This window comes from Triticum urartu, chromosome 5A (genome assembly GCF_056163025.1).
Source record: "Triticum urartu cultivar PI428250 chromosome 5A, HENAU_Tu73, whole genome shotgun sequence".
Lineage (NCBI taxonomy): Eukaryota > Viridiplantae > Streptophyta > Magnoliopsida > Poales > Poaceae > Triticum > Triticum urartu.
The window spans coordinates 166,704,723-166,729,981 of NC_141877.1; the positions used below are offsets into that span (position 1 = coordinate 166,704,723).

At 48.0% G+C, this 25,259-nt stretch overlaps 1 protein-coding gene across 1 annotated transcript; it reads right to left on the reverse strand.

Moving 5' to 3' along the window:
• Positions 1-1,853: 1,853 nt before the first annotated feature.
• WLIM1 (GATA type zinc finger transcription factor family protein) lies at positions 1,854-3,655 on the reverse strand. Its single transcript, XM_048672944.2, has 5 exons — positions 3,297-3,655; positions 3,117-3,213; positions 2,991-3,034; positions 2,549-2,632; positions 1,854-2,275 (listed from the first exon to the last, which is right to left on the reverse strand). Exons 1-5 carry the CDS (start codon positions 3,435-3,437, stop codon positions 2,051-2,053), a joined length of 591 nt encoding a protein of 196 aa, XP_048528901.1. The 5' UTR covers positions 3,438-3,655; the 3' UTR covers positions 1,854-2,050.
• Between the last annotated feature and the right edge of the window lie 21,604 nt (positions 3,656-25,259).

Sequence of the window (25,259 nt, forward strand, 5' to 3'; positions counted from 1 at the left end):
TCTTGCATATAGTTTCTCATAGTATTACTCGCAGTTGCATTTCTCAAGAGCATATATCTCCCTGTATTCCATGCTCAAGATAGTTAACCTGTCAGATCTCTGCATATAATTACAGTCGGTTTGTATCTGGTGGTAAGTGGTAGCAGTGATCTACACAATATTTCTAATAAACTTGTATCGTCTATCTTTCTCCTCTAGGTGTAGATTTGCTTACCATGAGCCCTCTTCTTCAGCGCAAGTCGCCATGTGGAGCCCAGTAGTGAAAGACCTGAGGACGCCTAGCTGTTTTGTTGGAAATGCCTGTACATGTACATCACATACGGTCAGCAATTCAAGACCAGTGTGCTGTGTGCACTGTCTGCAGTGATTAGTGGTGATTACTACTGCCCTGGTAGAATATGGTACTGCCAGTCTGCCACTTTGCCAAACAGTAGGAAAACGTACAGCTAAGAATAGCAAGCAGATGCAGATTCTATTGTTTGGCCAGGGGACACGGAAAATCACAGTAAAGATAAGGAGTAGTTTCCCTGTTTCCTACTTGTATGCTTCTGGTTCATGAAGATAAAGATTCATTCTAGGTCTAAGATCTCTTTGGAGCTACTCATCTTCATTATGTGAAATGCCGCATTATCTACATTTTACATGTATTTTTTGACTAATATTTTATGTTGGTATATACTCCCTTCATCCGAAAATAAGTGCCGTGTCAAATTTGGACCAAAACCACAACACTTATTTTGGGACGGAGGAAGTACCACATCATTCATCATTCCGGTTGATTATTAGTTATGACTGTCCCAGGACCCTCTTCATTTTGATACTGCATCTGGCTAATTCCTCCCTTACTCCATTCTTGATATTCTCCCTTTACATGTCAACCGACATGTGTGTTAAGGGCCCCCGTAATAATTCTATGTTGTCCTGCTGTCATAATTATAAATAAGCAAATGAAACAGTTGATGGGAGGAAATTGGCATGCTAGTTGGTCAAAGGACAGCTAGTGAGGGTGTCAGGATATTCAAGCTGGGTGCCTGCCTGGTAATCCCAACAGCTGGCAAGTGACTGCCATGATTGATCCTTGAAATTTAGAGCAACTTCTGATCCTCTCATACACTACATTTCAGCTGGCAAGTGACTCTAGAGTTTTCTTCCCAGGGACAGGTTGGTCGTCTCATGATCTTGCAGCGTTCTGATGGCCTTGTGCACTTTTTTCGCTGGCAATGAGATTCTAGGGGCCGAAATAAATTGGAACTAGGTAGAAAAGGCCCTCTCTGATTTATGTATCTGAACTAATTTTGTCCATCCTCTTGGGCTAACAAGCCAAAATAATGGAACATAAAGAGGACAAATCATGTTGTGGCCATTCAAATCTTTCTCAGTGAATGCATGTTTTTTTATATCCTGTGTTATAAATGGCTTGCCAGTGATATCTTAAGATGTTTGCATTGCTAATGATGCCACAGCCTACATTGTATAGTATAGTTGTATCTTTGGATGACTTCCTTTTCAGTTAATTATGCATAAAACAATACTTCTTCAGTACTGTATCCCCAACACATCTATCATTACTTGCTTCAAACCTGCTAGAAAGCTTTGTTCTATTGTCGACACACAAAAAAAATAATCATATTTGTACAGCTTGTTGTAATGTCTTTTTCAGTACTGATTACTTAACGGGCCTCCAGATCTGTACCTATTCTTTTTGGGGTACCAGCTCATTTCGTTTCTGTGGAAAGATTAAAGTTGTTCAGAGTTTTCTTCTTTTAGACATAAAAAAGTTTTGCCCCTATTACCTATTCTTTAGACAAATGATAAATCAACTTACGGTTCTCTTGCTTGTATGCACACAGACGTCTTCGAACCAGGTAGAGATATTTTGACTCGGATATAACAAGGTTTACATGCGTACAAGGCAATAACATAATTGTCTTTGGAATGCACTTGATCTCGATTGGAAAAACTCAAAAGAACCACACAGCAGAAAGACATACTGCTCTGGTGCAAATGCAAAAGGGCTCGTTATTCATCTCTGGATATCCTCAAGGACTGACTAATACTCCGAGTCTTCATCATCCACTGACCCGGCACTCTGTGACGTCTTGTCGTGATCGTTCTCGAGCTGGCTGAAATTGCCCTTCTCTTTGATCAGCTGGGTGTGGTGGTGCTTGCAGAAGAGCTTGCCCTCATGCGCGATGTAATTCGAAGGGCTGATGGTGCACCCTCCATGGCAGCATTTGAAGCAGCTCTTGTGGTACATGGTGTTGTTCACAGTAACCTGCAGAGTTGGTGCGGGTGTCATGATCAGAGCACTGTCATGTATGCAAACCAAAGAGGTATGATATGAACAATACGTCCGTGTCGCCTTGTCTTGTCATAGAAAAAGAAGATGAATAATTGAATGCCCAACTTGGAAATGCAGCAGATGAATATGAATCCAGCCACATGTTGTTAAGTAAAGGAAACTCCAGCTAAAAAGTAGCAGTCCAGAGGATAATAATGCAGATATAGTACTTAATTGAGACATAATAAGAGTAGAAAATAATAGTACCCTCTCAATTGGATAGACTGTCTTGGTGCATCCAAAACATTTCTCTCTGGTGCCAGCAAATGCGCTCGAGACTTTAATAGCATTCTGCCAAGAAAACACTCATGATAAGCATCACCAAATGTGGTACTAGCTCACAAAGAACAAATGATCAATAATGCCGATTAGTCGCACTATTTTGTCGATATTCTGCCTATCAGTTTGCAAAACGTCATTTTCTATTGAACTAAGCTCCCTATCTGCTCGGATCCGGTGTTGCACTCTCTTCCTTCTTAATGGAGCTCTCTTGCATGGTTGGAAAAGAAAAGAAAAATCTATGTACGTTTTGGACCATCTTGGGTGTGTGTGTTTTGGATCATCTTTGGAAAAACAATACTACCAATGATCTACGTACTACACTCTGCAGAGAATATATAAATGTTAGAGGAGATTAGTGGATGGATACCTCATTCCCAACATTCCTTTCCGGCTTGACAACCTTTGGAGTGCCTGAATCAACATTCCTCCATTACTTTCTGAAGAATTGCAAAGGAATGCAGAGACGACAACATGTGCTAAGCTAAGGGCGTACCTTCGAAGCTCTTGTCGAGGCTCCCGGTCCTCTTGAAGAGCTGGTCAAAGTGAGGCCTGCAGTAGAGCACTCCTTCGAACGAGTTGTAATTCGCGAGCTGTGTCACAGAAACATAGAACAAGTTGAAGAACAAGTGAAGGACTGGGGAAGGAGGAGTGGGGAAGGGGGGAGGCGGAAGACCTTGAGGGTGCCCTTGCAGTGGTGGCACCTGAAGCAGGCCTTGTGGTAGACCCGGTTGTCGGCGGTGAGCTTGTCGACGAGGTACACCGTCTTGTCGCAGGCGTTGCACTTGGTGGTCGTCCCCTGGAACGAAGTCGCCATTGCCTCTCACTCCCTCACTCTCGATCTGCAAGCCGAGCTGCTCTGATGGATGGTGAGGCGTTCTTCCAACACAAGACTGGCTTGGCTTCGCTCCCGACAAGCCTGGGGGCGGGTGATGATTATATGGTGGTAAATGGCGTGGCGCGGTTGGTGGTGGGCTGCAGCTGCAGGTATTGCTCCTATTGCTGTTGCTGCCGCGAGGCGGAGGCGGGGCAGGACAGCTTGGGCGAGAGAGGGAATAATGTTGGGGGTGGCAGGGCAGAGCCAGAACGAGTAGTACTCCCTCCATTCTACTCGCTTCGTTTATAAATATTTGTCTTTCTAGACATTTCAAATGACTACTACATACGGATATATGTAGACATATTTTAGAGTGTAGATTCACTCATTTTGCTCCGTATGTAGTCACTTGTTGAAATGACTAGAAAGACAAGTATTTAGAAACGGAGAGAGTACAATGCAGTGCTTTCTCTATTCCCATGCTTTAACTTTGACCATAAATTTAACTATCAAGACCGATTGTGGCGGAAGCAAAAATATATCAGTGAATTCGTATTCGAAAGAAGTTTTCAATTATATAATTTTTTCTTCCGCCGCAGTTGGTCTTGTTGGTTAAATTATGGTTAAAATGAGACCTCGAAAAATACAGGCGCACTATATTTTGAAATGAAGAGAGTAGTAGTCAAGTGGGAATTGCAGCGGCTCAAGGAAACCAAAAAGGAGGCGGTGGTTGCGGAAATTTGCGGAGGGGCTAAGCAAAATCCGCAACAAATGTATACGTACCATGACGGTGGTGACTGGTGGTGACGTGGCAGGGAGAGGATGCATTCCGGGTGAAAGGTACTGCAAATGGCAGCTGATTTCCATTCTTGGGGATTTGAGGGGGCTAAAAAGCCACGGTAATTTATATTCTTCACATGCGCTCTCTCTCTCTCTCGTTAAGCGTGGTAATCTTTGAGGGTCCCTGATTGAAACGTGCTGCCAGTACACCGTATGCACTGGATGAACCAAAACAGTAAAGCTCAGTCGGTGGGTCTGCTGTCTGTCTGCAGGCAGCCTTGGTTCCAATAGACAATGTAAAAGTGGTGTCCAAAAATGATGGGAGAAGGTTTTTGGACACCTGGTTTGTTTTTATTCCGTAACTGATACCCTGAACTTTCAAACATAACCAAGATTAATTGCATATTTCATAATTTCTAGCTCTAATACAAAAGGTTCAGCATTATGCATTAAAACGACATCACACTAGATAATTAAACAGTCCCATGGTAAATCATCACACTACTCATCGTCACTCCTACAAGTTGATGTCGATTGCCCCTCCGGCCGAGGGGCCTATCTCGTGGTCATTGCTCGTAGAAGGCTTCACCTCCTCCTCCTCCTCATCGAAACAACCTTCCTTGTCAATTTGGTCGAACAACTCATGGACATCACCTTCTATACCGTGTCGGTGCTCCTTGTCCTCCTTCACGCGCTCCGCGTCCCTCTTGGCATAGAATGCAACCTTTGCCACCACGGGTTCTGGATTAGTCTGGGCCAGCTTTGTCATGTGCAGCTAATAAGTGGCCTCGGCCCTGCGCTGTGCCTTCTCCGCACTAGACCATGGAAGGGGCGAGGAATCTGTATGGTCAGCCACCTCAGGGAAATTGAGCTCGGCCAAGCTCCGACCGCATCGAACCACCACTGCATCGTACGCGAGTGCCGCGAGCTCCTCGGTCTCGAAGGTGCCGACCCACTTCCACTCCCCCTCGCAGGTGATCTTGGTGGTGAAGTGGACCGACATCGGACGACGAACATCATAGTACGGCATGGCGCTCGCGATGGCTAGTGCGACAACATCTTTGACGGGAGGAAACGGAGAAGCCTGGTGGCGATGGACAAAACGACCGGCGGAGAAGCTGGACTGCGGTGGACGAAACGAGCACCGACGGCAGCAATGGATGAAACAGACACCCCACGACCGAAATGGACATATCCAGTGGTGGGCATGGTGGATCTGGTGACTATGGGCAACAACATGCGATGGTGGCGACCGAATTCGGCGGCGGTGCCATCGGGCGACGAAGCGGTTGAGGGTTGGGAAACTTTTGCTGGAAGACCGAGGGTGCGTGCGACTGAATCTTGGTTTTGAGGCAGTCCCACAGGTGCTACGGATTTGCAACACTTGGAGCTAAAATTTAAGGCCGCTGCAATTTCTTTTACACTAAATAGAGATACATCATCTATTGAAACAATATTTTGACTTTCAATGCCCCAAGCGGTAATTTGTTTGGACATGACCGTTGTTCTACGTCATCTATTAAAGATGCTCTTATTTCCGGCATGCGGTTGCTTCTCGTGCAAGTGGAACCAAGTCATTGTGGCAACTATTTCTAGGTTGCTTCTTTGTTAAAGTACTCACAGAAAAAAAAGTGCTAACAGAGAAACCAAAGTGTCATTTTCTTTTGTGTAAATCCTATTTCAAGTCTGTGCGCACTCCCTTCAACCTAAAAATAAATAAATGGTGAGTGCACTCTGCACAATTTGCCACAAGTGTTTCCCAGACTAGAATTCCGAAGAGTTAGATTACTCAACCGATACATCAGAAAAGCAAGACTGCATTTCACTTTTACTTTTCTTCATGTAATCTCAAGTTTTATGTTTAATATTTCTGCAAACCGTACAGCTGGCTAAAATCAATACCTTCTTATTTGTACATTTTCTCATACAAAATACCATTTTACTTTCTCTGTTTCTAAATATTTGTCTTTCTAGATATTTCAACAAATGACTACATACGGAGCAAAATGAGTGAATCTACACTCTAAAATATGTCTATATATATTCATATGTGGTAGTCCATTTCAAATCTCTAAAAAGATAAATATTTAGAAACGAAGGAAGTAGCACTTTAAAATATAGGGCCGGCTCCCTGAAGCTCATCTTTCAAAGTAAATGTAGAATATGTGAATTGCACCATGTATTGCTCTTCGTGCATAGGCACATATATATGGTGTACAAAGGTGGATCACAGACCTCAACTATACAAGGAACTAGGAGGCGGGCCCAATACACAATATGCACATAACACATATACTCAATACCCCCCCCCCCCCCCCCCCCCCCGCAGTCGAAGCGGCACCGCGGCTGACGCAAAGAGTGGACCAGAACTCCTCAAATGATGCCGTAGGCAAGCCCTTGGTCATGATATCGACAAAATGTTGGGAAGTAGGGACGTGCAAAACGCGAATATGGCCAAGGGCCACCTGTTCCCGAATATGAATATCCAACTCAATATGCTTGGTCCGTCGATGATGCACCTGGTTAGCGGAGAGGTAGACCGCCGAGACGTTGTCGCAGTAGACCACCGTGGCATGGTCAACATGGCAAGAGAGCTCCTGAAGCAGCTGGCGAAGCCACGAACACTCGGCGACGGCGTTGGCCACCGCACGATACTCAGCCTCAACACTGGAACGAGAGACCGTAGGCTGACGCTTGGACGACCACGAGATGAGTGAGGGTCCAAGATAGACACAATAGCCTAAAGTGGAGCGACGAGTGTCAGGGCAGCCCGCCCAGTCTGCATCGGAGTAGGCGGTGAGGGCGATGTCGGCGGAAGCGTGAAGCGTGACGCCAAGATCCATAGTGCCGCAGATATAGCGGAGAATCCGCTTGACGGCAGCCCAGTGAACGTCTCGAGGAGCATGCATATGAAGACACACCTGCTGCACGGCATACTGGATCTCCGGTCGAGTCAGAGTGAGGTACTGGAGAGCACCAATGATAGACCGATAGAAAGCAGCATCTGAAGCAGGAGAACCGTCCGTGGCAGAAAGCCTGGCCTTCGTATCAACAGGCGTAGCGATGGGCTTGCAGTTAAGCATGCCGGCGCGCTCGAGGAGTTCGTGAGCATACTTCCGCTGATGAAGGAAGAAGCCATCCGGACGGCGCACCACCTTGACACCGAGGAAGTAGTGCAAAGGACCCAAGTCCTTGATGGCGAACTCAGCGCGAAGACGAGCCGTGGGCTGACTGAGGAGACCAGTCGTACATGCCGCCAGGATGATGTCGTCGACATAGAGCGGCAAGTAGGCCGTGTCAGAGACCTGATGATAGATGAAGAGCGAGGCGTCCGAGCGGGTAGAGCGGAACCCAAGCTGGTGGAGAAACGCCGCGATGCGCTGGTACCAAGTGCGCGGAGCCTGCTTGAGTCCGTACAAGGACCGCGAAAGAAGACACACGTAGTCGGGAAGTGTCGGGTCAACAAACCCGGTGGGCTGCTGGCAGAAGACCTGCTCCTCGAGATGGCCATGGAGGAAAGTGTTGGAGGCGTCCATCTGGTGCACCGGCCAAGCACGGGAGGCCGCAAAGTGGAGAACCATGCGTATCGTGCCGGGCTTGACGACCAGAGCGAAGGTGTCGGTGAAGTCGATGCCAGCATGCTGTCGGAAGCCACGAACAACCCAACGCGCTTTGTAGCGATCAAGGGTACCATCAGGACGGAGCTTGTGTTTAAAGACCCACTTCCCGGTAATCATGTTGGCGTGTCGGGGACGGGGAACAACCTACCATGTCCGGTTGCGCAACAGGGCGTCAAACTCCTCTTGCATCACAGCCATCCAGAGCGGGTCACGAAGAGCGGCTCGAACGGAGGACAGCAACGGCGACGGCTCAGTGGTGGACGCCGCATGGACGTAGTCATCCGAGGCGTAGCGCGAGCTCGGGCGAAAAATGACAGTACGGGCACGGGTGACCGGACCGGCCACAGGTGCCGGGGGGTCGGGGGCGCCAAGAGGGCCCCGGGGGCCGCGGTCGCCGAGGGGGACAACGTCGGGGGCGTCGGGGGGGGGGGGCATCAGGGGCGCCACGGGAGCCGCGGGGGCCGTGGGCGCCAACGTCGGGGGCGCCAGTGCCATGGCTGTAGGAGGCGCCGCATGCGGGGGGCGCATCTCAAAGCCAGGGGCGGGCCAAGAGAGGCGAGTGAGCGCCTTGGGAGAGGCGTCGAGGAGTCCACGTCAACAATGAAGGGAGGAACAACCGGGGGTACCTGGTGAAACGGAAACACATGCCCATCAAAGTAAACGTGCCAGGAAGTGAACACACGGTGGGAGACGGGATCATAGCACCGATATCCATTGGAGTTGTAGGGGTAGCCGATGAAGATGCAAGCGACAGATCGAGGTGCAAGCTTGTGAGAAGTAGTGTCGGCAGTGCTGGGATAGCAAAGGCACCCAAAAATACGCAAGTCGTCATAAGATGGGGGCGTGCCAAAGAGAAGATGGTGAGGTGCGTAGTTCCACCATGGGCAGCATGGTCTAATGTTAAGAAGAAGTGATGTAGTGGCGAGTGCGTCTGGCCAGAAACGAGGCGGCACATTGGCATGAAACAGGAGCGTGCGAACGCAGTCATTCAGAGTGCGAAGGACGCGTTCGGCTCGACCATTCTGCTGTGAAGTGTACAGGCATGTGAGGCAGAAAACTGTGTCGTGATGCGACAAAAAGGTGCGGAAAGCGAGGTTGTCGAACTCTTTTCCATTGTCCGTCTGAAGCGCAAGGATGGGACGGTCAAACTGCGTGTGGACATAGGAGAAAAAGGCCACCAAGGTAGAGAGTGCATCCGACTTTCTGCACAAAGAAAAAATCCATACATAATAAGAATAATCATCAAGAATGACCAGATAATATAAATAACCTGAGTTACTGGGAACCGGAGAAGTCTACACATCGCTATGAATCAACTGAAAAGGAAAAGAAGCAATGGTGGTGGAATTAGTAAACGGCAGACGAACATGCTTGCCGACTCAACAGGCATGACAAGTGTGATCCTCGATCTTATTGCAACTGAAACTGAAACTCCTAAGAATATGACGAAATGTGACGGGGTTGGAATGACCCAAGCGAGCGTGCCAAAGATCGACGCCAGTAGAGAGAGCAACCGATGCGGTGGTGGTGGATGAAGGCGAGTGCACCGGATAGAGCTTGCCGGGGCTGTCACATCGCTGAAGTACCATCCTGGTGCGAGCGTCTTCGACACAAAAACCAAGCTTGTCAAATTCAACGGTAACATGATTTTCACGAGTGAAACAATGAACGGACATGAGATTCTTAATAAGATGAGGTAACACAAGTATGTTAGACAAAGATAATGGAGTAGAAGTAGAAGGAAAAGAAGTGTGCCCAACATGTGTGATAGGAAGTGTGGAACCGTCGCCGACAATGATGCAGCGGTCGGTGAAGACAGGAGTGAAAGAGGCAAGGTTACCAGGATGAGCAAATATGTGAGCCGTTGCACCGGTGTCTATGTACTAATCACCACCTCCAGTGTAGTTGGTCGGCGTAGGTGTAACGCCCCGAGACCGATGTGCCAGGTGTCGTCTAGTTATTCGCTGTTGTTTGCCTTGTCATTGCTTGCGTGTCATGCATCTCATATCATGTCATCTTGTGCATTTTCATTTGCATACGTGTTCGTCTCATGCATTCGAGCATTTTCCCCGTTGTCCGTTTTGCATTCCGGCGCTTCGTTCTCCTCCGGTGATCATTTCTAGCTTTCTTTCGTGTCTGGGGATTAAACATTTCCGGATTAGACCGAGACTTGCCAAGCGGCCTTGGTTTACTACCGGTAGACCGCCTGTCAAGTTTCGTACCATTTGGACTTCGTTTGATACTCCAACGGTCAACCGAGGGACCGAAAAGGCCTCGTGTGTGTTGCAGCCCAACACCCCTCCAATTTGGCTCATAACCCACCTAAACCCTCTCCATCATCTAGAGCGTTCGATCACGATCGTGTGGACGAAAACCGCACCTCATTTGGACTCTCCTAGCTCCCTCTACCTATAAATATGTGCCCCTCCCTGAAATTTCGGATCATTTCATGAATGAACCCTAGCCATCTCCCTCCTCGCGCCGCCGGACACGTCCATCCCGCACCGGACATGTCCGCCGGACGCGTCACCCCGGCGAATCATGGCGCACCACGTCACCGCGCCGCTCCTCTCCTCCAACCAGGCCGCGCCACCTCAGCCTCCCTCCACCGCGTCCCACCGCCGCGGCCTGCCGCAGCCCACGGCCGGCCCGCCCGCGCGCGCCTGGGCCCGAGCGCGCCCCGCCTCCATCGCGCGCCGCGCCGCCCTTCTCAATCGCCGGCGCCGCCCAACACCGCCGCCGCGCCGCCCTTCTCCATCTCCGCCGCCGCCTCTGCCTTGCTCCGCCGCCGCCGCACTTGCTCCGCCGCCGCCGCGCCGCCCTTCTCCATCTCCGCCGCCGCCTCTGCCTTGCTCCGCCGCCGCCGCACTTGCTCCGCCGCCGCCGCGCCGCCCTTCTCCATCTCCGCCGCCGCCTCTGCCTTGCTCCGCCGCCGCCGCCTTCAATCGCCGGCGCCGCCTCGCTCCTCGCCTTGCCGGAGCTCCAGCGAGCCGCCGAGCGCCGCCCGCCACGGATCCGGACGGGTGGGATGAGATCCACCCGTCCCACGAACCAAACGGTCCCTCCGATCTGGATCCGCGTCATCCCGCACCGCGCCATCCTGCGTTGACTTTTCCGAGGGTATATTTTTCTCTAAGTCCCCGAATCGCAGACCCATGTTACCATGTTCATGGCCTCGTAACTTTGCATCCGTAGCTCCGATTCATGCATATAGCATATCAAAATGTTCATCTCAGAGAGTACATCATTTCATTCCATTGCATCATTTTCATTTGAGTTCATCTTGATGCTCGAAATGCTGTTAGAAGAGGGCTACTTGAGTTAATTGTCAGATCTGCTACTCCATTTAGGCTTTTGTCATTTTTGCCATGATTATTGTGTGCATGCTATGACCTGATGCTCTACATGTGTTTTGTTAAGGGTTTTGTCATCTTTCCAGAGGTGCAACCCATGTATTTTTTTGATGTGTGTGGTGACTAGTGCAAGCTTGCAAAGTGGTGCACTTGCTAATTCTGTTTTCAGGGACTTAGTGATTTCACTAAGTCCTGGATCTGTTTATCTCATAATGCCATATGTTCATGTTGTTTCCTAGTGATCCGTGCCTCTTTTGAGGATGATCAGTAAGGATGTTTTGTTAATATTGTAGTGCTCTATCCATACATGTCTTTGTTTGCAATTATGAAGCACCCTAGCTTGAGTTAATCGAGCTCTATTTTTGCTACTTTGTGAATCTGGGCAGATTGTCAACTTGTTTGCAATTTTGCCGGTGATGTTGTAGTTGATTCGTGCATGCTATGCTATTGTTCTTGCCATGTCTAGCTTGCATTTTGTGCCTTCTTGATGGATGTATGCTTGTCTTGCCATGACTTGCATCGTAGTGAGTGCATTGAGCTCGTAAACATGTCTACTTGAGTTATATTTCAGCATGTGTCAGTTTTCACTGAGTATGAAAACTGATTATGTTTTTGCTATGTTCACGTGCTTGCAATTGTATTTTCTGATCCCTTTTGGCTCAAGGTCACTAAGGGACTTTTGTTAAGCTCTTTGAGTAGCTCCATGCCATGCTTTACTTTGCCATGTTCAGATCCTGTAGCATATAGTTTTGTTGCTCCGAAGAGGGCTACCTGATCTGAAATTCCAGACAAGTGTTAATTTCACTAAGTCTGAGATCTGTTTGCCATATGCATTTTTGCCATGCTTGTTTGAACCTGTTAATGGATGAATTGGCCGTAGCTCAGTGCTAGACTTTTGTTAAGCATCTTGTGTGCTTCCCTGCCATGTATTTTTTTGTTATGTTTGGGTGTTGTAGCATGTTCATCTCATTGCATTTAGATGCCTACTTGCTGTAAATCGCAGACCGGGGTCATATTTGAATCGCTTGCCATTTCCAAACCGTAACTCCGATTCCGACGTTCTTTATATCATTTTCAAGCGATTTCATCTCATCTTTCCAGTGGAACATTTAAAATTCCAAGTTGAGGCCAGGTTCATGCATTTCCTGTCATATCTTGCATTTTGCATCCCGCATCGCGTCCCGCATAGCATATCATCTTTGCATCGTGTTGTTTGAGTTTGCACGTGGTTGATTGTATCCGTGTTGCTTGTTTGTCTTGTTTGGGTAGAGCCAGGAGACGAGTTCGCTAACGAGGAGCCCGTTGAGTTTTCTTTTGAGGATCCAGTCAACTCTTACAACTGTGCAGGCAAGATGATCATACCCTCGAAATCACTACTATCTTTGCTATGCTAGTTTGCTCGCTCTTTTGCTATGCCATTGCTACGATGCCTACCATTTGCTTGCAAGCCTCCCAAATTGTCATGTCAAACCTCTAACCCACCATTGTCCTAGCAAACCGTTGTTTGGCTATGTTACCGCTTTGCTCAGCCCCTCTTATAGCGTTGTTAGTTGCAGGTGAAGATTGGAGGCCGTTCCTTGTTGGAACATTTATTTACTTGTTGGGATATCATTATATTGCGATGTTATCTTAATGCATCTATATACTTGGTAAAGGGTGGAAGGCTCGGCCTCTCGCCTAGTGTTTTGTTCCACTCTTGCCGCCCTAGTTTCCGTCATATCGGTGTTATGTTCCCGGATTTTGCGTTCCTTACGCGGTTGGGTTATAATGGGAACCCCTTGATATTTCGCCTTGATTAAAGCTTTTCCAGCAATGCCCAACCTTGATTTTACCATTTGCCACCTAGCCTTTTCTTTCCCTTGGGTTCTGCAGACTCAAGGGTCATCTTATTTTAACCCTCCCGGGCCAGTGCTCCTCTGAGTGTTGGTCCACCTGTCAGCTGCCGGTGGCCACCAGGGGAAACTCTGGGCTGGCCTACCCGTACCTAAGACAATCTGAGTGTGCCCTGAGAAAGAGATATGTGCAGCTCCTATCGGGATTTGTCGGCACATTCGGGCGGTGTTGCTGGTCTTGTTTTAACCTGTCGAAGTGTCTTGAATTACTGAGATACCGAGTCTGATCGGAACGTCTTGGGAGGAGGTCTATTCCTTCGTTGACCGTGAGAGCTTGTCATGGGCTAAGTTGGGACTCCCCTGCAGGGATTTGAACTTTCGAAAGCCGTGCCCGCGGTTATGGGCAGATGGGAATTTGTTAATGTCCGGTTGTAGATAACTTGAACCTTAATTAATTAAAATGAATCAACTGAGTGTGTTACCGTGATGGACTCTTCTCGGCGGAGTCCGGGAAGTGGACACGATGTTGGAGTAATGTTTGCGCAGGTTGCTCTTTAGTTTATCGCTCGCGCTTTGCCTCCTCTTCTCGCCCTCTTTTGCGAATAAGTTAGCCACCACACTTGCTAGTCGCTTGCTGCAACTCCACCTATATTTACCTTGCCATACCTATAAGCTTAAATAGTCTTGATCGCGAGGGTGCGAGATTGCTGAGTCCCTGTGGCTCACAGATTACTATTACACCAGATGCAGGGCCAGATGATTTCACTCCAGGAGACGCGTATGAGCTCAAGTGGGAGTTCGACGAAGACTCTCAATGTTACTACGTTTCCTTTCCCGATGATCAGTAGTGGTGCCCAGTTGGGGGTGATTGGGACCGTGTCGCATGTTGGGTTATCTTTTATTTTGGCGCCGTAGTCGGGCCATGAGTGTTTGGTTGATGTAATGTTATTTATGTACTTGATTGACGTGGCGAGTGTAAGCCAACTATGTTATCTCCCCTTTATGAATTATTTTACATGGGATGTTGTGAAGATTGCCTAACTTGCGACATATGCCTTCAATGCGATTATGCCTCTAAGTCGTGCCTCGACACGTGGGAGATATAGTCGCATCGAGGGTGTTACAGTAGGAGCGGCATGCAGCCTGGTGAGGAGCACCGGGCCCCAGGGCGCTGACAGCAAGGCCGGCAAGGGGGGCGGAGACGCCATGGGAAAGCCGTAGCCGCCGCTCAACGGCCGCGGTGGGTACACTCCATACAACCCCGGCTGCCCCAGCTTACCGCGGTACCGCTGACGACCCCCATCAGTACCCGGGAGACTCATACGCGGGCGAAGCCCCGTATGCCCCGTATGTGGGAACAGGCGTGTGGGGGCGCGCCAAAGGGCACCGGCGGCGGGACGACGACGGACACATCGTAGGTGGCGGCCCCCCTACGGCGACGGGGCCGCGCCGTAGGGTGTGGGCGATGGAGCCGCACCTGAGGGTGCCGGCGGTGGGACGGCAGAGGCAGAGGCGGACGGGCCGGTTGACGTCATCGCTGGTCCGACGACGAAGACTCGCACGGCCGCTCGGGGTGGATCGCGTGGCGGCAATAGCAACTCGGGCACGCACGGCTCGGATAGATCGCAGCAGCAGCTTGAGCATGCGGCAAATCCAGCGATGCAGCAGTGAAGCAACCTGACGGCTGGCGCGATGGATCGGGCAACGCGGCATGCGGCTGCCGGCTCCTATATCAAACCACTAGATGGAGACCGACCGATATTCATGTTGTAGATAATGGCTAACATGCCTTTGACTTTTGACCATATCAAGAGGATGATGAATCCACGTATAAAAGTGGCTAGTAGCGGGCAGCGGACGTGCTAGCAACGCGTGAGGCTAGCGGCGACTGGAGGAGCACGCACGCGAAAGGGTAGCGGCGGCCGGCGCGGTTGACGCGCGGGCGGCGGCGGCGGCGGAAAACTAGGGTTTAGAATCTAAAAACTGATACCATGTAGAATATGTGAATTGCACCATGTATTGCTCTTCGTGCATAGTCACATATATATGATGTATAAAGGTGGACCACAGACCTTAACTATACAAGAAACTAGGAGGCGGACCCAATACACAATATACACATAATATATATACTCAACAGTAACTTTTTGCATTCCCTAGCATCTTCTACTATCTCCGTCTCATAATATAATATGTTCTTACAGACAATATGGACAGAGGAGTGCATGTCAATTGTTCTTGTAATTTCCCATCTGTCCTCGTGTGTCGGCAGCTTACTTAGGATGCTACTGAGACATGTGTCTATGCTCGGGAGAAGGAAAGCCGCTGATCTTGACCCCTCAAATCCAAACATAATTAGATTGTTTTTGTTACCAGTAATCACAATCCACAGCCATCATCCGCCAACTGAAATGCTCAAAGAGGTTCCTGACAGACAAGGCCACCTCAACAGCCACGCAAAAAAGGCAAGTGGGTCTGCCTGTGCATCAACTCAGCTCGTTGTCAGAATCCCCTGTTGTTGCAACCTTCACACTTACTCATTATCTATGACCCATGTTTTTCAATGTTCAATTCAATCATGTAATAATATGATATTCGTGTGTTGGGTGGCATGGCATGTAGGTCTCTTTGCGGGACCGGGTCAACTCGTTTTCTGTATTTTCATCTTATATACTCTAGCTGTTTTTATTTATATTGACACCCAGAAACTCCAATTGGGATCAATCAAGTGCACATTTGCCATGAACTGATAATGAATGAACTGCAGCCACCGACAAGCAAGCAGTCTTGAAAACCCAAGATAATGGAAAATAATGTACTGTATTATACAATAAGACAAGATTTACTGGCTTTTACTGTTGCCAAGTTATCATGAAGGTCTCACACAAGTTCAGTTTAGCAGCCAAGTGAACTAGTCCGCACTTTGAACTTCTCTGGAACAAAAAATGAAGGGGTCTAAACTGAAGAAACAAACTAAAGAGCAAAACCTGAAGTATGAACTAGTCTGAACTTTGTACTTACTTGGAACCTTTTGCTGAACTGAATCATGCTTGGGAGCAAGATGAGATTGGGGTTTTTGGGAGAACATTGAGCAGTCGAGATGATGCAGGAGCGCATCAGAATGAAGGAGAGCGGTGGCGCTGCACGGGGGTTACCGACTGGGGAGGTGAGGCAGATGGTCGAACATTAGCTAGTACGTATACAACATTTTTTTTCATAGGAATAACGTTGAACACACATTATTCACAGCTTCACACAGAAAAGACAGGGTGGAAGGCTTATGAGCAGGCCCATACGGCAGTGGGGACTTGCTGTAAATGTTTGTGTTTGAGAACATTTACTAATTTTTAAATATTTTCTCTCCATATTTATAAAATGAATCTGAAAGAAATGCCACACGAGTGACACAAAGCAATCTGGCCTGACTTTTTTACATCTAAAATTGCCATCCGAAAAAATATAAAAAAACTGAAACTTGCCATGTGAAAAAAAGTTGCCATCGTCACTAAACTTGCCATAACTACGTTCGGAATTGCTATGTGTTCGTGTCACATGTGTGGCATTTATCATGGTTTCTTTTTTAAGCTACAAGAGGAGTAAATAGCATAAAGCTACTACTTTACAGGCTAGGGTTCCAAAAAACTACCGATTTTTTATTTTTCGCTGATAACTACCAAGTGAGGGGTTGACTGTTTCAAAAAAAACCCTAATCACTCGATGCTTTAAAACTGAGACCCACACGTAAGAGAACCGTCTATTTGACCGTTTGTTTGACTGTTACCTTACATGTAGGGTCCACATGTAAGTATTACTGTAAGTTTTTTAGAAAAACAATCGGGTCCCTGTAATTTTTTTAAAAAGCAATCGGGTCCCTGACTATTTTGTAGAAAAAGCAATCAAGCCCTTGCTCCTCGGTGCGCGCCCTCCTGTGCTCAAGATCGAGAGGAGCGCGCCCGCCGCCGTGCCCGCTGGCCAGCAGCCGCCGTAAAGAGGGAGTCAGCCAGAAGCCATGGCGCCGCTGCGGAGATCCCTCCCGTCGCGTGTCCGATGTGCGCCGCCGCGAAGCTCCCTTCCAGCGTGCGTGGCGGCCGCGGCCTCCTCCCGCCGACGAGCTCCCCTGCTGCACGACCTTTCTCTCTCTCTCTCCCTTTCCTGGGCGCGGCGACCTGAGCCCGTGGCCATGGAGCTCGGCTGGCGACGACCCTGGCCATGGCGCAAGGATGGCGGAAGCCTATGCCCTTGGACGCGGCGGGCTGAGTCCCTGCCCCTGGCCATGGCGAGCGGTTGATGGCGGCCCGTGCTCCTGGGTGGCGGCTGGTCCTCCGCGCGGCGCTCCTTCCCGCGGTCGGCCCTGGTTTGCGTGCAGTGGCAGCGGGTGGTGGAGCTTGGGCTTGGTCAGGAGGAGAAGGATGAGAACAAAAGATAAGAGGAAGAAGAGATAACTTACATGTGGGTCCCACATGTAAGTTAACGGTCAAACAAAAATAGTCAAACAAACGGATTGTTTAGGAATGGGTCTGACCTGTCACAAAACGGTTTAAATCGTTAGCAACGAGTTATTAGTGTTTTTTGAAACAGCCAACCCCTAACTTGGTAGTTATCAGTGAAAAATTAAAAACCGGTAGTTTTTTGAAACACTAGTCTGTAAAGTAGTAGTTTTATGCTATTTACTCCTATAAGAGCGACCAACATACTCCTAACCCTTGCATTTTTTTAGCAGAACTCCTAACAGTCATATGTATCCCTAAAATGTCACTATAATGCTTGCATACACACTCATGGGCTGCGGCCCAGTAGACCATTTGCTTGTCGCTTGCTCGCCCATGCAAGAGCAATTAGCTGGGTAGTTCTCCTAAAAAAAGCTGGGGAGTACTCGTTGAGGGGTTCCCGCAAGTGTAATTTTTGGGCGTGTTAGACGTTTCGCGTGTTAGACGTTTCCTTAGGATTTCACATTTTGTACGCGTTTTCGGGGTTTAAATGAACTTTTTCAGTTTTTCCTAGGTTTTTTGATAAAAAATTAAAAAAATGAGCGAAAAACATGTTTTTCCCTTTTGCGAGAGGCACAGATTCATTTCTCGTGAAGGCTTAGATTTGCTCCCGCGAGAGACAGAACAGTGCCTCCTGGAAAAGAAAAAACGTATTTTTTTCTTTTGCGTGAGGCACAAATTTACTTCTTGTGGAGACACAAATTTGCTTTCATGAGAGGCACAATGTTTCTTAGAAAAAGAAAAAAAAATGAGTTTTTTTTGCTTCCACGAGAGGCACGGCTTTATTTCACATGGAGAGTTGTGCATCTAGGAAAAGGAAAAAACATGTTTTTCTTTTTTTCCATGAGAGGCATAGATTTGCTTCCGTGAGAAGCATAGTTATTCTCTCAAAAAGAAAAATGCCTTTTTTCGCGAGAGGCACAGATTTGCTTCGCGTGGAGGCGCATATTTGCTTTTTCCGCAAGAGGCACGGTTGTGCCTTTTTGAAAAAGGAAAAAAATGAAAAAAAAATGTGCTTTCGGTTTGTTTTTGGCTGTTTTTTTGTGAAAAAAAAACTTCGCCAAAATCTATAAACATGAGATCTAGTTTTGAAGATCTCGAAGCAAGGAATTCAATGGTGAAAACGGTTTGGGATTTAGATGCACGGTTTTAAGAGATAAAACATTTTTTTTGTAAATAAAGAGATAAAACATTTTGAATAGATGAATTCTGTGAAAAAAGAAAAGTCCAAGGTTGTGACAAATGGTGCACTGCTTCTCGCAACTTGGGAAGGTAGGGAGTGACATTTGTAAAGATTACTCCTTAATTAATGATTTTGACACTTGGCAGCCTATTTTTTTCTACTCGGTTTTCCTTGCTACTGTGTTGTCTTGGAGAAAAACAAAACTTGCTACCTCCCTTTAATTTTGAAAAAGGTGAAATACAAAAGCCACGGATTTAAAACATGCATGCATTTTAATAAATATTCATGATTTTTAGAAAATGATTAAAATATTAGAATAATGAATTTTAGAAAAGTTCATGGTTTTATAAAAATATTCAAATTTGCATAATATTCACAAAATTTTAGAGAATTCATTAATCTTAAAAAATATTAACAAAACTGAAAAGGTTGGCGGATATAAAACTTGTTAATGAATTTTTAAAGGCTCACATTGAAAAATGATCATCGATTTTTTAAGAAAAATTGAAAAGGAAAATAGAAAAGAAAAGAAAAACTAAGTATAAATAAGGAATAATACGCACAAAAAAACCAACCCGAATCTTCCCAAATTGGAACGTGTTGGACATACACGGGCCGGCTGACGTACAAAACTAAGCGATGGGAGGGTGTGCGCTTACCAGGAACCGTTTAGTGCTTAGAGCGTCAAATAGCAAAAGTGTCATTCCAATCTCGAGTTCAAATGCTCTTGCACGGTGAGTAAAAAAGGGAAAAATATGTTTTTTTTACAATAAACGTTGCTTACTTTTCTGCCCTTGTGCAATTGTTTGCGATGAAATCACATTCGTTGAGGTTTGGGCAAAAATAACAAAATCATTAGTTCAAAATGCTTTCAAAAATAATTTTTTTAAAGATTTTTTCCAAAGCATTAGGAATGTCATTTCTTCAGGCACAGACAATCGAAAATCACGCTAACAGAACACCACCTCCCCACGATGCACTGGTCACACAAGCCATGCCAAGCTTCAAGCTGAAGCCCTCAAGAGAAAATGTGACACTGTGTGTCATCATCGCTTGATCGGAGAGATCTGGAGTTACCTCTGAAGCATGTCGGGGGGATAGACAAGCACCGTAACATGCCACCTTCAACAAGGGGGCAACACCCACGTGTACCATCATCGTTGGCTTCGACTGGAACCGAAGTCCGACTTTCACAGATAGTTTCAATACACCAACCCAAAGCTTGCTTGTCGCCAGGACGCCATTCACCATCCCAGTAGGCAAAGCAGTTGCAATCTCCTTGCGAACATATATCACTGCCCCACATGGGTCCCCTAGATCTGGGACCAAGTAGATCCCAAACAAAGTTGCGCCAAAGCACACCTCAACATGCTGAGGCGCCTCACACCTTGTGCATTGATGTCGACGCACCCACCATCGCGCATCTAGCCACAAGACCGAAGCCATAAGGCGTGAGAACGCAACCCAGGTGACTTGAGAGACGAGGCATAACAACGCAAGCTGCAAGCCAGCCGCCTGTCACACACATCGGGACAAGGCGCCACCACTCCCCGCCATCCCGTAGGAGAAGGAGATCGTGCCAGATCCGCGCCAAACGACGGGTGGCCGACGACCAAACGCACCACCTTCACCATCACAACCACCGACACCCTTCCACCGCCAAGGAGCACTATGGCACGCGTGGAGAAGCTTTCTACCGTTTGTCGCTACAGGAACCCCTTCTCGAAAATGCACCATTGCAGTTCGCTAGAGCCATGTCGTCGCCGTATCTGCATGGGCTAAGCTCAATGGAGGCCATCTAGCGGCGGCTAGTGGAGGCGAGAGCGGGGGAAGAGGCCTGACCGAGCTTTTGGCGAGTTCCCATCCGAACTGCCCTGGGGTGAGGATGACACGGACCGTCCAAGCAGCGGTCAGTTTCTCCAAGTGATTGTATATGATTTTTTAAGTTGTGAACTATCATCATATTCAGGAACATTTTAAAAAATTATGAATATTTTTTAATATTCATGATTTTCTTAGAATTCATGAACTTTACTAGTCTTCTCGTATTTTGGGTTATATTTAGAGCTAACTTTAACTAATAAAATGTAAATTATATGTAGCAAAAATACTATCATTAGAAACAATATTTAAATAAAGATCTAATAATATAATTTTTAATGACATAAATTAATAGTTTAAGGGTCAAATATGTTGAGTATATGTATTATGTACATATTGTGTATTGGGCTTGCCTCCTAGTTTCTTGTATAGTTGAGATCCGTGACTCATCTTTGCACATCATATATACATGCCTATGCACGAGAGCAATGCATCGTGCAATCATAATCTCATACATGATATCAGTTTCTTAGATTTCTTTCTTGTTTCCGCCGCCGCCACCGCCGCGCGTCTCCTCCGCCCCGCCGCCGCCGCCACCTAGCCGCCGCCATCCGCGCGCCTCCCCGTGCCGCCGCCGCTCGCGCGCCCTCCACGCGGGCCGCCGCTTCTACCCAATCCATCCGCTGTCTCCAGCGGCCGCCGCAGCTGCACTCCTCCACGTCGGCCGCCGCTCGCGCCTCGCTAGCCACTGCGCTGCCTCCCGCATCGCCCAGGAAATCCATCATATTCCACAATCCATCAACTTCGTCTAGCTAGCTTCACATCCAGAAAATCCATCCAGCAGCCCAAGAAATCCATCGGCTTCGTCTAGCTAGCTTCACGTCCAAAAAAATCCATCGAGCAGCCTGGTTTTATACGCGGTGGTCCACAGCTAGTACGTACGCGTATGTCTCTCGACTAAAAGCATCGGTCCACCAATCCGGTCGCCCGCCAGCCCCGATGGCGTCCTTTGTCGTCCCACCGCTGGCGCCCTCTGGCGTGGCTTCGCCGCCGGCGCCCTACGGCGCGTCCGGCGTCGCCTCGCCAGCCCGTCTCGACTTGCTGCCCGGCTCGGCTCCGCTACCGGCGCTGAATCTGCCCGTCGATTCTTTATTGTTGCGTGGGGCGTTCGACGCGTCTGTATACGGGGCTCTTGGGTACTGGTGGGAGTCGTCAGCAGGTCAGCAGGTTTTTCCGGTGGGCCATCCGGTCTATTCAGTACCGCAGTCGCAGCCAGGGCTGATTCCCATACCGTCTGGAGAGTACCCACCGCCGCAATCGAGCGGCGGCTACGGCTTCCCCATGGCATCTCCGTCCCTCTCGCCGGCTCTGCTGCCGGCGCCCTGGGACCTGGTGCTCCTTCCCGCACTGCATGTCGCTCCTATGCCGAACAATTACACTGGAGGTGATGATTGGTACATGAACACCGGGGCTACGGCCTACATGTTTGCTCATCCTGGTAATCTTGCCTCCTTCACTCCCGTCATCACCGACCGTCGCATCATTGTCGGCGACGGTTCCACACTCCCTATCACACATGTCAGGCACACTTCTTTTCCTTCTAATTCCATGCCTATTACTTTGTCTAACTGTTGGGGAACGTAGCAGAATTTTAAAAATTTTCTACGCATCACCAAGATCAATCTATGGAATCATCTAGCAACGAGGGAGAGAGGAGTGCATCTACATACCCTTGTAGATCACGAGCAGAAGCGTTCAAGAGAACGGGGTTGATGGAGTCGTACTCGACGTGATTCAAATCACCGATGACCTAGTGCCGAACGGACGGCACCTCCACGTTCAACACACGTACGGTTGGGAGACGTCTCCTCCTTCTTGATCCAGCAAGAGGGAAGGAGAGATTGATGAAGATCCAACAGCACGACGGCGTGGTGGTGGAAGCAACGGTGATCTCGGCAGGGCTTCGCCAAGCGCTGGGAGACGGAGGAGTGTCACGGGAGGGAGAGGGAGAGGCCAAGGGCTTGGGTGCGGCCGCCCTCCCTCCCCCCACTATATATAGGGTGCCTAGGGGGGGCGCCGGCCCTAGGAGATCCAATCTCCTAGGGGGGGCGACGGCCAAGGGGGTGCCTTGCCCCCCAAGGCAAGGGTGGCGCCCCACCCCTAGGGTTTCTAACCATGGGGCCCTCCGGAATAGGTGGCCCCACCCGGTGGACCCCCGGGACCCTTCCGGTGGCCCCGGTACAATACCGGTGACCCCGAAACCTTCCCGATGGCCGAAACTGGACTTTCTATATATAAATCTTTACCTCCGGACCATTCCGGAACTCCTCGTGACGTCCGGGATCTCATCCGGGACTCCGAACAACTTTCGGGTTACCGTGTGCTAATATCTCTACAACCCTAGCGTCACCGAACCTTAAGTGTGTAGACCCTACGGGTTTGGGAGACTTGCAGACATGACCGAGAAGCCTCTCCGGTCAATAACCAACAGCGGGATCTGAATACCCATGTTGGCTCCCACATGCTCCACGATGATCTCATCGGATGAACCACGATGTCGAGGATTCAATCAATCCGTATACAATTCCCTTTGTCAATCGATACGTTACTTGCCCGAGACTCGATTGTCGGTATCCCAATACCTTGTTCAGTCTCGTTACCGGCAAGTCACTTTACTCGTACCGTAATGCACGATCCCGTGATTAATCACTTGATCACTTTGAGCTCATTATGATGATGCATTACCGAGTGGGCCCAGAGATACCTCTCCGTCATACGGAGTGACAAATCCCAGTCTCGATTCGTGCCAACCCAACAGATACTTTCGGAGATACCTGTAATGTAACATTATAGTCACCCAGTTACGTTGTGACGTTTGGCACACCCAAAGCACTCCTACGGTATCCGGGAGTTGCACAATCTCATGGTCTAAGGAAATGATTCTTGACATTCAGAAAAGCTACAGTAAACGAACTATACGATCTTTGAGCTAAGGTTAGGATTGGGTCTTGTCCATCACATCATTCTCCTAATGATGTGACCCCGTTATCAATGACATCCAATGTCCATAGTCAGGAAACCATGACTATCTTTTGATCAACGAGCTAGTCAACTAGAGGCTCACTAGGGACGTGTTGTGGTCTATGTATTCACACATGTATTACGATTTCCGGATAACACAATTATAGCATGAACAATAGACAATTATCATGAACAAAGAAATATAATAATAACCATTTTATTATTGCCTCTAGGGCATATTTCCAACAGTCTCCCACTTGCACTAGAGTCAATATTCTAGTTACATGTGATGAATCGAACACCCATGCAGTTCTGGTGTTGATCATGTTTTTCTCTAGGGAGAGGTTTAGTCAATGGATCTGCTACATTCAGGTCCGTATGTAGTTTACAAATCTCTATGTCTCCATTTTGAACACTTTCACGAATGGAGTTGAAGCGACGCTTGATATGCCTGGTCTTCCTGTGAAACCTGGGCTTCATGGCAAGGGCAATAGCTCCAGTGTTGTCACAGAAGAGAGTCAACGGGCCCGACGCATTGGGTATGACTCCTAGGTCGGTAATGAACTCCTTCACCCAGACTGCTTCTTATGCTGCCTCCGAGGCTGCCATGTACTCCGCTTCACATGTAGATCCCACCACAACGCTTTGCTTGCAATTGCACCAGCTTACTGCCCCACCATTCAAAATATACACGTATCCGGTTTGTGACTTAGAGTCATCCAGATCTGTGTCAAAGCTAGCATCGACGTAACCCTTTACGACGAGCTCTTCGTCACCTCCATAAACGAGAAACATTTCCTTGGTCCTTTTCCGGTACTTCAGGATATTCTTGACCGATGTCCAGTGTTCCATGCCGGGATTACTTTGTTACCTTCCTACCAAACTTACGGCAAGGTTTACATTGGGTCTGGTACACAGCATAGCATACATGATAGACCCTATGGCCGAGGCATAGGGGACGACACTCATCTTTTCTCTATCTTCTGCCGTGGTCGGGCATTGAGCCATGCTCAATCTCGTACCTTGCAATAAAGGCAAGAACCCCTTCTTTGACTGATCCATTTTGAACTTCTTCAATATCTTGTCAAGGTACGTACTCTATGAAAGACCAATGAGGCATCTCGATCTATTTCTATAGATCTTGATGCCTAATATATAAGCAGCTTCTCCAAGGTCCTTCATTGAAAAACTCTTATTCAAGTAGGCCTTAATGCTGTCCAAAAGTTCTATATCATTTCCCATCAAAAGTATGTCATCTACATATAATATGAGGAATGCTACAGAGCTCCCACTCACTTTCTTGTAAACGCAGGCTTCTCCATAAGTCTGCATAAACCCAAACGCTTTGATCATCTCATCAAAGCGAATGTTCCAACTCCGAGATGCTTGCACCAGCCCATAAATCGAGCGTTGGAGCTTGCACACCTTGTCAGCATTCTTAGGATCGACAAAACCTTCCGGCTGCATCATATACAATTCTTCCTTAAGGAAACCATTAAGGAATGTTGTCTTGACGTCCATTTGCCATATCTCATAATCATAGAATGCGGCAATTGCTAATATGATTCGGACGGACTTCAGCTTCGCTACGGGTGAGAAAGTCTCATCGTAGTCAACCCTTTGAACTTGTCGATAACCCTTAGCGACAAGCCGAGCTTTATAGATGGTCACATTACCATCCGCATCTGTCTTCTTCCTAAAGATCCATTTATTTTCTATGGCTCG